We start from the raw sequence: 12,512 nt of genomic DNA, 5'->3' as shown, positions 1-12,512 counted from the left end.
CTAGAGTCAAAATAAGAAATGTCTGCATCTGCAAAATCATGTCTCAGTCAGTAGAACTAGAGGCAAGGCTTTGCTAAAGAGAAACAGACCATATGGTTGAGTGGGTAGGGGAGGAGGGGAAAAGAATAGGGTACCATTTAAAAATTTGGGGTACCATTTAAAAATTTGATTATAATGGGAGGTTTGGGTCATCAGCAGGATTGTGAGCTTAAGAACTTTTAGGTCACAAACTTTGCTTTGGTCGACTTGACTGGCCTGGGAATAACCTCCTTAAATAACTAGGAATTCATGCTGCCTTGCCCTGCTCCTTGCAACCCAAGCCCCTTCACAGGCATGTATGGAGACTAGGACCAGTGTCTTGGCTCCTTACTTGTTCTGGGTTAGCAGCAAATGCGCTCCTTAATAACCTGTGTGCTCTTTTGCCTTTACTACTAAAGAAAGGCAAACTGTTCAAGGGAACTAGCACAGAAGATCAACAAGAATAGCAATAAACAAACAAACAACATCTTTTCTTTTCAAGCACTGTATAGTATAAGGAATCCAAAGACTTGATTTTCTACTAATAATAAGTCAAGAAAATATTAAGAAGAATGAAAAGTGAGAATCCTTGTACATAAACCCATATGTTTTTAGTGAGATCAGTAGTATTTTGAGCACTTGATTACTAAAACCTTTACAGGGAACAATCTGTTCCTTGCAGAAAAAGCTAAAGAACAAGGTGAGCCATTATCATATCAGACTTCATCCTATCAAATCAATGTGTATCTGAAAGCATCAGATGACACTAGTTAGTGAGTAATGCTGAGTTTCAGCCAACACTTCAGCTCACATTAGCATGCCGATTGTAGTTTTTGGGCAATGGTTTTGGTCTTCCAAATAAGTTGAGATCATAATCTTTTGTTATTGTTTCCTGCCAAGCAAAGATGTGGTTTCACCCTCAGCCTTTTCCAGACCACCAAGAGACAAGACATTACAGCAACCCAACTTTCCCTATGTGCACCTCTTGCCAATTTGAAATCTCCTGGAACAATAGCTTGGACAAGGCCAGTATTGCAGGAGATGAGGTTTATAGGAGATTCAACACCTATGCCTAAGGATGAATCACAAAACCACTCACACTCCATTTCTTAGCATCATGCTATCTAGCCACAATATGGTCAAACTGTGCAAAAATGAAAATGAAATCAGAAATATGGTGAACTTCGAACCTCCAGTATATTTTAAATTCTGCTTCAGATTCATTTAAATTAACAGAGGTCAGGCAACTCAAGCTGAGTTATTCTTACTGATTTAATACCAAAAGTGGTCAGCCACATTTTTCCACTAAAAAAAAAAAAAAAAAAATCACGCTTCAGCCAGAGAACATTATAAAACTCAGTAGAGAATACAGAAACAGCTTACAATAAACTTTACTTCTTGGAATAAGTAACAAAGGAAGTTACTCAGTTATTTGGCCATGGGAAATCCCTTTTTTGTATATTATAACAAATTTTGTAGGTCACAAACTATAAGCACAGTTTTTACCTTCTAGTGTAGCATTTTCCTAAGCTCCTTTTAGAAGGAACACAATTAGAGAAAAGCAAATCATGTAAGCTTGAAAGACTGCCTCTCCTGTCCCTCCTAGAAATGACTGGTGCTGCATATATGTATAATAAAGGGTCAAAAGATTGCTTCCCACCCCCACACACACTTAAAATGTTTAAAACAATAGAATTAACATCCTCTGTATGGATCTATCTACTAACCTGGACAGTCATCTGAGTCTCACACAGCTAGCTATTTTTGTCATTCAGGTCTCAGTTCACAATGTTACTCCCTCCAATAGATCTTCCTTGACCACCCATCATGAAGCAACCCTAGCAGTTGCATCTTCCTGAAACTATCGGAAACTATCCTCTATATAGCTATTAAACTATCACCCATTTTATCCTAAGAGAATATAAACATCATGAAATCAGATTTCATCAGTTAGCTTTGTTTTACTCCAAAACAAACCCTCAGTGATTTTTCATTGTAAAGATGGATGATTGGATGAATAAAGTGATGTGAAGAACTGAATGTGAATCAATGTTTGGCTACAATGCCTGGCAGGTGAGTGTTCATCTGCATGCTTTTCTTTTCATGTATTATGAGTGGTTAAAGCATATATAATCACAATTTTGTAATAACTATGTGATTCATCAGTGCCTCTTCTTGCTATATTGTGGGTAAACATTTAATGGCATTTATTCAGAGTTGTGATGATAAGTAGACTTTCAGAAATGGAATGGATGAGTGCCTGAGAGAATAACATTTGCTGATTTCCCTAGCATATATACCCCTACCATGACCAATTTTAAGCTACCAAAGATTTAAGAGTGGGATTGCAAAATTCCTAAAAATGTAACAAATGGTTCTCATAAATCAATGTTATACTCTTAAGAAGGGTCCTTTCAGGTCTTTCAAGTCTTAATTGAAGAGTTCAAGTTTAAGATAAAATTAGATATACGTGTAGATATAGATATATAGATATAGATATGCATGTAGGTGACTCTTCCACATTCTCCCTTCTTGAAGAACCAAGGTAAACATCATTCCCAGATTTTGGTCTTATGCTTAAGGAAACATATGCTAGATTACATTTTCCATCCCATTTCCTGTGGGCTCTTATTAGACTAATGTTTAAGGTTCTAAGTAAGACCTAAAGCAATACCATTCTACTTTAAGAACCAACCAATCTTATGAAATTAGGTTTAATTTAGGTGAAGGCAGAATCAACACACCCATTTATTAATTACCACCAATTAACAGAATCTAAAAATAGAAGACCAACTCCATTCTGACCATAAGAGCTCAACATGGAACAGAAGTCAATGTTGCATATAGTCTTCTGTGGCACCTTTATCATGCTATGCATGCATCCAAAATAAATCAGCAGCTTTTTTCGCTATCATAATCTATAAAATATAGTTATGAGATCATATTAAAAATTTGAAAAATCTTATTTTTTCTTCAAATCACTTCATTGGGTATGGGTAGTCATTTACAGTACAGCTGTTATCAGATAGGTACAATTTCTCATCTCCTGATGATAGTTATCTGTAAAATATTCTTGACTGCAATGTCTTTTTCCACCATCAATGCACTAGAACCCCAGTGCCCTCTCTATTCCCTCCTATCACTTCCCTCCCAGAGTCCTTTACTTTGGTACAATATAAAAAATATTTAGGCATTATACATACAAGTAAAAACATTTTAGTAATCATTGCTACCATTGTGTCTGTTCTGTAAACTAAATGTAAAGTCTATAGAGAAGGGCCAGAATAGTGCACCGTGTAGAGATCACACTGCCATACACAGGGACCAAGGCTCAAGCCCCCAGCCTCCACCTGCGGGGGTAAGCTTCACAAGAAGTGAAGCAGTACTAAATGTGTCTCTCTTTCTCTCTTACCTCTTAATTTCTCTATCTCCAGCTGAATAACTAAATAAATGGCCTCCAGGAGCAGTGGGCTCATCCAACAAGCACTGAGCCCCAGCTATAACCCTGAAGGCAATAAAATTAAAAGTCTATGAAAGAAGGCAAAAAAGTTTTTTTTTTGCTTCTGCTCTACTGTGTTAACTATTGTAAAATAACAGATTTCTCCAAATTTCAGCCTAAACCAACTCATACTGATTATCTCACATTTGCTGTGGACCAGGAATCCATGCATACTTTGATTGGTTTCTCCATTTCACAGACTCTCACAAGTTACAATGAAGTCAGTTGAGGTCCATGGCCTGACATCTCATCTGAGGTTCCACTAGGGAAGGATCCATATGGTAGTAAATCACTACACTGGAAATCACTACTTAGCTGGCAGTTTTCATTAGTTTGTAGATGTTTGAAAGAGGGTGCTTTCTGTGATGCCCTCAGGTCATTACCATCTGGGCCTAAAGCACCTCGTTTCATCAAAACATTCAAGTTGGGAAGACAATAACATTTGTAGTAAGATTAAAATAAAGTCTTATGCAACCTAATCATAGAAATAGAATTGGCATCACATACCTTATCCATGTTCTATATTGTTTAGAGGCAAGTCACTAGGTTCAGCCTCAAAATAAAGAATTTACACTAGAGTATAAATTCCAACAAGTTGGGGTTATTGGAAGTCATAATACTAAACTATGGATAGAAAAACCAGGAAGATGGGGCCAGGCAGTAGTGCATTGGGTTAAGTGCACATAGCACAAAGCTCAAGGACCTGCATAAGGATCCCAGTTTGAGTCCAGGCTCCATACCTGCAGGGGGTCGCTACACAAGAGGTGAAGCAGGCCTTCAGGTGTCTACTTTTCTCACCCCCTCTCTAACCTCCCCTCCTCCCTCAATTTCTCTTTGTCCTACCCAATAAAAAAAAAAAATGGAAAAAATGGCCTCTAGGAGCAGTGGATTCATAGTGCCACCACCAAGACCCAGTGATAACCTTGGAGGAAAGAAAGAAAGAAAGAAAGAAAGAAAGAAAGAAAGAAAGAAAGAAAGAAAGAAAGGGAGAAAGGAAGGAAGAAAGGAAGAAAGAAAGGGAAAAGCCACAAAGACCAGCCCCCCCCCAAAAAAAAAAAAAAACATCTCTTTAAGTATCTCTAGAAGACCAAGCTATGTGGTTTCCAAACATGTTGTCACAGGATCTGATGAAAATATAATAAGGGAGAATAAGCATAGAGGTAAGTCTGAAAATACACAAAAATTTGTTCAAATGGTCTGTGCAAATATTCTTTTTTTGAAACAAGGTTAATGCTGAGGTTCTCTGCCTCCATGGTGACACCAATTCTGGCAGGCTTTTTTTTTGGGGGGGGGGGAGTAGATAGAGGATGAGAGACAGAAAGAGAAAAAGAGAGAGAGAGAGAGAAGCAGACCTTCTACATTGATCTACACCTTGGGAAGTTTTCCCCCTGCAGGTGGGAATTGAGAGCTTGAACTTGGGTCCTCACATATTTCAATGTGTTTGATCTACCAAGTCTGCCATCACTAGACTTCCATTATTCCCAGAGGTAATATTCTACATCAGAGAAAACTCTTAGGAGTATCTGTATTTGCAAGCTTCAAAATGGAAGTCATGTTTTCTTAACAACCAAACAAGTGACTCATAAGAAGGGCTTTCTATTCTGCCAAGAAATATAGTTTAGTCTGGAATAAAATATCTTTTTGGAATGTTTATTTATTGCTATAGAATATTTTGAAAATAGACTTAATGCCATTTTATTGCTTCCTAATTTCTGTGAGATGGATGTCTCCCACAGCATTTTGCCTACATGGTACTTTTGCAATCCACATCCACCATAGTGGAAAGGAACTGCTATAAAAATTTCAAACCTTGGCTGTAACTCATATTTTTTCTAAGCTCTCTCCAACCACATACTCTCAGATATCTGAGCATCCAACATTCAATAGAGGTAGCAGTCCAGAGAGTCTGCCTCTGAAGAACTTTGAATGATTTAATCCTCTAAGTGCAAAATGCATACTCAGAAAGCCTGGAACACTCTGTCTTCATCTACTGTAAATGCAGACAAAGATTATCTTAAACCTAACCCTTTAAAATTGGTCTGCACATTTTACGATTATTTCCAGAAATATCCATACACTTCACTTTCTACAAATTCCAGCCCCAATTCAGCAACAAAAATACTTAGATTCATTGCTTTTCTAATTACCTATTCATTTTTCCCTTTAGAGAGATATTTGATAAACAAGTAAAATGTAAATATCACTGTACTTAAAAGACCCTGAAAGTATGGCCATCTGTGAGAAGGCAACTGGAAACCACCTTACAGCTGGCATGTGCTTCACACACTTGTACCCTGAATCTGTTGAATAATAATGGAACATGTGTGTGGTGAGAAGAGAAAAAAAATAATAATGCCAAATTCCAGGTTATAAAACAGATGACAAATGGAATCTTGTTAAGACAACAGAGTATTTCCACCCTGTACAAATGACGAGGTAACTATTTTAACTAGCAGAATATATGGCTTCAGAGAACAGAGTGATTATCCTTACCTCTCTAAGATGTATGTTTTCCTTCTCTTTTTGATCCAGAATCACTTCTAAATGGCTGACCTGAGACTCAGCCTCTGCCATGCGCCGGGTCCGTTCATTGTCATCCTCAAGGCTCTTGGATGGCAAACCTTTACTTTGCAACATCTCAAGAAGCTTTTTGATTGACTCATCTCGGGCATTGAGGGTTTGTTTCTGCGTTTCAATTCTCAGCTCCATTTCCTCCAAGGTCTTTCTCAAAAGGAACAGCTCTTTAGCCTGTCTGTCATGCTCTGCTTGGAGCCTCCGAAAGTTCTCCTCGGTCAGCTCAATGGTAAAGTGTTCGGCTCCACGGTTGCCACTCTCTTGCTGTAGGAGGTGGTTGAGGTCTCTCTGGGTTCGCAACTCATCTTGAAGGGCCTGGATTGTCAACTGCAGGTGCTATATAAAGAAAAATGTAACAGGAGAGGAGAAAGGAGAAACAGTCAATGAAAATTCCAGGTACGATATGCTGTTATCACACTATGAAGATGGGATGTTAATCATGAGGTCCAGAGGGCCAGCCGTGAAGTCCTCCAAAGTGACTTCAGAAGCATAGGACAGCACATGGAGTGGGGGGGGGATTAATTCAGTGATGCTTTCTGAATGTCTCAGGAAAAGAGAAATGTACACATACACAGAAACAGTATATTAGAGTCAGTCACAAGGGAAATTATACATCTACCGAGTTTTAATTGAGGAAGTGGAAAGGGTTAGAGGGAAACTTTCACAAACACACCTTCTTTACACCCACAGTGCTCCAGACTCAGTATTCTCTGTTTCCTTAGAAGGTCTTAAATCTACTATCCATTATTTTCCATGATAAATGCATGTTCATTTAAAAATGAAAATAATAGCATCCACTACAAGTAGACACAAACAAGGACTTTTTTTTTTTTTTACAAATAAAGCTGTGAACAGGTTTAGTAAACAGGATTACTGCATCTGCAAGCAAAAGGGAACAAACACAAAGAGACAGACACACTCAAACGCACAAGGAGGTGAGGCTGTGCAGAGCAAACCAAACAAACTGCAGAGTGGACAAACCTTGGTTCTTCTGGCATCCAGTAACTGAACAGCATGGGAAATGGAAAAAAAAAATGAAGCAAAAAATCAACACAAAGAAAAGTCCAGTGCAAGCAAAGGATATTTAACAAATGAACTTAATCAACACAAAGTATCTTCACAGAGAGAAAAAAAGGAAAAAGAAAAAAAACAATTTCTTATTACAGCAAAGATCCATAAACTACATAGAATCTACAGCACTGATGTTAATAAAAGTGACTTTAAAAAAAAAAGGAAAAAATGATTTTTTTTTCACACCTCTTGCTTCCTAACACTTACTGACCTGGGAACCCAAATTTCTTGGGTGTTTTATAGAAGTACCCACTTATTATTCAAGGTCAGCACTTCAACCAAAGTCACAGGGGAAGCACCAGACACACATCAACCAGTGGTAAGAAAAGAAAAACACTTTTCTCAAAGACAGTTGGTAAATTCAATAACACCTTCCTCATAGGGATAGCCTCCAGGCTAGTCAGGACAGAAAAAGATATTTTTTCCTTTGAACAAACTGAGAGCCCCATAGTAGCACTCATTCATTCATCAACACATATTCCTCCTATCTGAGCCAGACATGATGCTAACCTGAGAATCAAGACAGACAGAAAAAGTGCACATCTTGTCTGCAGGGATACCATAGCAGTGTAAGGCATGAATAATACCAAGTTTAAGTTATAAAAATGCTGAAGCAGTTCATATTTTGAAATATTTCTGATCCATAGATGTTAAGATCTGAGTGTAATCTACACCCAGAGAGGGACACTGAGTGACCCACTGTCTTGACTAAACTTTTTATGGGTATTTTTCCCATCTTTCCATTTAGGAGCACCTATTGGAAAATTCTTAAAGCATGTGGGACAGGTACTTTATTTCTCATCTGTGCATCATTCAGTGTCTCACAGGGTACTGAGTACAGAGTGAACAACTGGCATTTATTTAATGATGGTCATTGTGAATTTTTTAAATGTAAGTCACTCTTGTGAAGTATAGATTTCAGTGGTTTTCAGTATGTTCACAAAGATGTGCAACCCTCACTACAATCTGTTTTAGAAAAATTTCACCATTTCTCCCCACAAGAAACCCCATAGCTTTTATCAGTCATTCCCCATCATCTCCTTCTTCCTTCTCAAGCCCTGGAAAACACCAGTTTACTTTTTATTACTATATATTTGCTTATGCTAAACATTTCACATCAACAGAATCATGCAATGAATTATTTATTTTACCTAGCAGGTTTTCCACATCCGTGCATGTTGTAGGATGTAAGTGTCTTACTCATTTTATAACTGAATATTACTCCATTATAGGGGTACACTATTAATACATTGTATTTAGGCATTCCTTGGATGTCCATATACATTACTAAGCATTATTCATACTAACATTAATTATAGTAGCCAAAAAGTAGAAACACCTATATGTCAATCAATTGATGAATGAGTAAAGGAAATATAGCATATTCACACAATGGAATGTTTTTAGCCATACAAAGAATGAAGTACTGATATACACTGAAACATGAATGAACCATGAAAATAGTATGCCATGTGAAATAAGCCAGTGACAAAAGATCATAAGACATATGATCCCACTGATCTAAAACATCAAACTAAGTAAGCAAATCAATAAAATTGTAGATAATGATTTCCATGAAGTACTGAAGAATATTGAAGAGAGTATAAGTTGACTATGAAGGAGTATAGGGTTTCTCTGGGCAATGAAATGTTCTGGAAGTAGACAGTGGTAATATTTGCACAAGTTTGTAAATCTACTAAAACCCAACTGATTCCACACTTTAGATAGGTGAATAGTATGGCACATCAATTCTATATCAATAAAGCTGTCACAAAGAAACAAGGTGAGATGAAAAAGTAAAATCACTTTCCTCTTCTTCTTCCCCCCACCTCCAAACCACATCAAAACAAAGGGCACAGAAATACCAACAGCCTTCAACTTAGTAATGTGGCTGCTGCCAAGCTTCTTGGAACAGAGTATACAACTGTCTTCAAGTCACTTAAATACTCTTGATGACGACATATCTAAGTCCAGGGCAGGGGTAGATAGCATAATCATTATGCAAAAAGATTCTCATACCTGAGGCTCCAAAGTCCCAGGTTCAATCCCCTGCACCACCATAAGCCAGAGCTGAACAGTGCTCTGGTAAAAAAAATATAAATAAAAAAATAAATCGAAGTCCATTGAAAGTGGTTTGGCCAGCAACACTGCAAGACAGTTCTGTAAAGGTGCTTCCTCATTGATGAGCAAGTGACCTGTCACCCTGATACTTTGTTTCCATGCCTGCAAAATGGAAATGGCCATAATGCCTACCTCTTAAGTTTAATTAAGAATACACATCAAGTACCAGTTTAAGAATAAAAGAAAAGGGGGGCCGGTGGTGGCACACCTGGTTGAACACACATGTTGCAGTGTGCAAAAACCCAGATTCATGCCACCAGTCCCCACCTGCAGAAGGAAAGCTTTGTGAGTGGTGAAGCAAGGCTACAGGTGTGTCTCTGTCTCTCTCCCTCTCTATCTCCCCCTTCCCTCTTGGTATCTGGATGTCTCTATCTAATAAATAAAGATAGTAAATGTTAAAAAAAAAAGAATAAAAGGAAGGTATATATTTAATAAAAAAGAAAAGAATAAATATTAAAGTAGAAATAAGAGTGAGAGAAGAAAGAGAGAGGGATGAAGGGAAAGTTGGTCCTAGATCCTAATCATGAATTTGTCCAGTGTCTTCCTCATCTCATGGAATATCAAGAAAGAAAAGATGATGCATGCTCAAAGGTCATGTGGACAAATAAATTGACAGTGACAGCACTCTGTTATGAGAATTATGACAGAAGTTACAGCCAGTAGGCTGGAAAATGCAGGGAGGCTTGAGAAGTAGGAAAACACCCTAAACCAAGAGCCACAAATGATCTGTGTCTTGAAGAGAAAACTAGAGTCAGTGAAGACAGAAAGATGAAAGAAAATATAAACACCCAGAGGCAAAGACAGATGAGACTTATTAAAGAAGAGTAATGACAAAAATCTGTATATAGAGCTTGCCATATGTCATGCACAGGTATAAGCATTTTCAATTCCCACAATCACCTGTGGAGAGCCACTGTTAAGACTTCCATTTAGGAGAAAAGATGATGTAAAGTGCTGAGTAACTTGTTTTAAAGTTACCCACTTAGGTAGATCACACAGCCCATTGAATAGGCATCTGAACACAAGACCTCTATTCAAAACACTGCACCATCTGGTCTCAATGTCACAAATACTAGTAAAAGCAGATAAAAGTTAGATAATTATGATAGACATAATGACTCTTAAAAGAATAAATTAGTCATCCTAAGCAACTCCTCACTTATAGGTTTACATTTTCTAAGAAGCAAACTGTATTTCCAAGTAATAATTTTATTAGTCATTAAATTACTTCAACATGATCAAAGACAGTCTCATAAACAACGTAAAATGTATTGTTAAAAAACTAGAATAAATCCCTAAATCACCCCCATTCAATATAGTAGATAAAACAATAATATCTCAGAATAAACCTAAAAAAAGTGAAAGACATGTATATAGAAAATTATGAGTCACTATTTGAGTAAATAGAAAATGACACAAAGATAGTTAACATATAAAGCCAAAGAAACTATTGACTAGTCATGAAAAAAAAGGCTGGAATAGTGCAGATGAAGAGTTGAGGATGGTTCTCCATTTTATAGATAGCTAGTAGGCATTTTTCAAATTTATTTATAAAAAGGAAATACTGACAAAAACCATAGGATAAAAGGGGTACAAATCCACACAATTTCCATGACCAGAACTCCGTATCCCATCGTCTTCCTTGATAGCATTCCTATTCTTTAACCCTCTGGGAGTATGGACCCAAGGTCACTGTGGGATGCAGAAGGTGGAAGGTATGTCTTCTGTAATTGCTTCCCCGCTGAACATGGGCATTGACAGATCAATCCATACTCCCAGCCTGACTCTCTCTTTCCCTAGTGAGGAAGGGCTCTGGGGAATCAGAGCTCCAGGACACATTGGTGGGGTTGTCTGTCCAGGAAAGTCTGGTCAGCATTATGGTATCATCTGGAACCTGGTGGCTGAAAAGAGAGTTAACATATAAAGCCAACAAGTTGTTGACCGATCGTGAACCTAAAGGCTAGAGTAGTGCAGATGAAGAGTTGGGGGAGGGGTGTCTCCATTCTATAGATAGCTAGTAGGCATATTTTAGTTATATGCCAAAGGGCCTGTGCCTATACTAGTGTGTTTTTCTTGTTTTTTTTTCCCCTGAGCCTGAAGTCTGATATGCAGGTGGATCCTAGTTATTGTCTGGGGAGATAATGTCATGGCTGGAAAAAGGACCAGAAAGCTGGATCTGGGAAGAGAGTAGCTCCCAAATATTGGAAAGGTGATTAAATACTGTTGACTGTAAACCCCATCAATTTGATGTGATCTGGGGACCATATTCAGCTTAGGAGCCTATGTGACCTCTGCATCCCTGTAGATCTGACCTCACATTCTGTGGTCATCAGTAGGAACATTCCAATTTGCCCCAATACCAGGACCCATCTTCCTCAGGTGTAGCATAGAGTATGTTGTCCAGCCTCCCTTCAGAGGATGGAACATTCTCTACTGTTGTTGACCCAAGTTGAGGGCAAGGTCCTATGAGGGCCCACAAAGGGGTCTGTTGTGTTGTTCCTGATAGAGATGACCACTTAGAATGGAGAGAGGGATTTATTTGAGGTCTAAGCCCATCATGTCTGTTTGGGAATCTCAGGACTCCCAGAATAGGGCCCCAGCTGATGGGGTGGGTGGCTTGATAGTGACTAAAGAGTCATCACTAAAGGATGCCAGTCTCTTGCCCTTACTCAGCTTTTGCAGTCCTTGCTTTGATACGGTATATCTTTGGAGTGAGTGAGAGAACTGTAATAGGAAGTAGGTGAGGAGGGTACCTAAGTCTAAGTAGACAGTATTTCATTAGGAACTTTATACTGACTCACTGCAGACTATTGTGTACTTTTGCTTTCAGGTTTATATTTTGCCCTAATTTATGGATACATGTGAACATATGCCCTATCTCATGGGAACTAGGCTATATCTAGGTTTTGGGACTTTGTTAGGAAGTGAACCACCTGAAATGGAATTAGTGAATCCTTTTGGCAATTGGGTTAACTTTGAAAATCCCTTTGTTAGGATTTGCTGTACCATACACAACATCACCATAATTTATGTCCTTTGGCATTATTTGTATATAAGCTGTGCCACAGGTTGCTTCTGTTCTCCCTGGTCTAAGATTTCAAGAGAATCAACATATCTAAGACTTAGCCTATGGTCTGTGCATTAAAAAGTTTGAGACATTCAATCAGTTTTTCCCCTCTCATATTAATTAAATAGTGATTTATATGACTACAGATTAATAGGAGAGTAC

General features: G+C 38.1%; 1 protein-coding gene across 8 annotated transcripts in view; it reads right to left on the bottom strand.

The window, feature by feature from the left end:
• ERC2 (ELKS/RAB6-interacting/CAST family member 2) overlaps window positions 1–12,512 on the bottom strand; it is a 1,141,350-nt gene that overhangs the window by 875,974 nt on the left and 252,864 nt on the right. For 4 of the 8 annotated variants that reach the window (XM_060203088.1, XM_060203094.1, XM_060203090.1 and 1 more), the window contains exons 3-4: window positions 7,073–7,096; window positions 6,011–6,427 (exon numbers count right to left, since the gene is read on the bottom strand). In XM_060203088.1, the coding sequence (XP_060059071.1) occupies window positions 6,011–6,427; window positions 7,073–7,096 (441 nt within the window). The remainder of the gene's footprint in view (window positions 1–6,010; window positions 6,428–7,072; window positions 7,097–12,512) is intronic. The other 4 variants (XM_060203089.1, XM_060203091.1, XM_060203095.1 and 1 more) reach the window with 1 other exon arrangement.

This window comes from Erinaceus europaeus, chromosome 12 (genome assembly GCF_950295315.1).
Source record: "Erinaceus europaeus chromosome 12, mEriEur2.1, whole genome shotgun sequence".
Taxonomy (NCBI): Eukaryota; Metazoa; Chordata; class Mammalia; order Eulipotyphla; family Erinaceidae; genus Erinaceus; species Erinaceus europaeus.
Note: the sequence above shows the minus strand (reverse complement) of the source record. Positions and strands in the feature narration are given on the sequence as shown.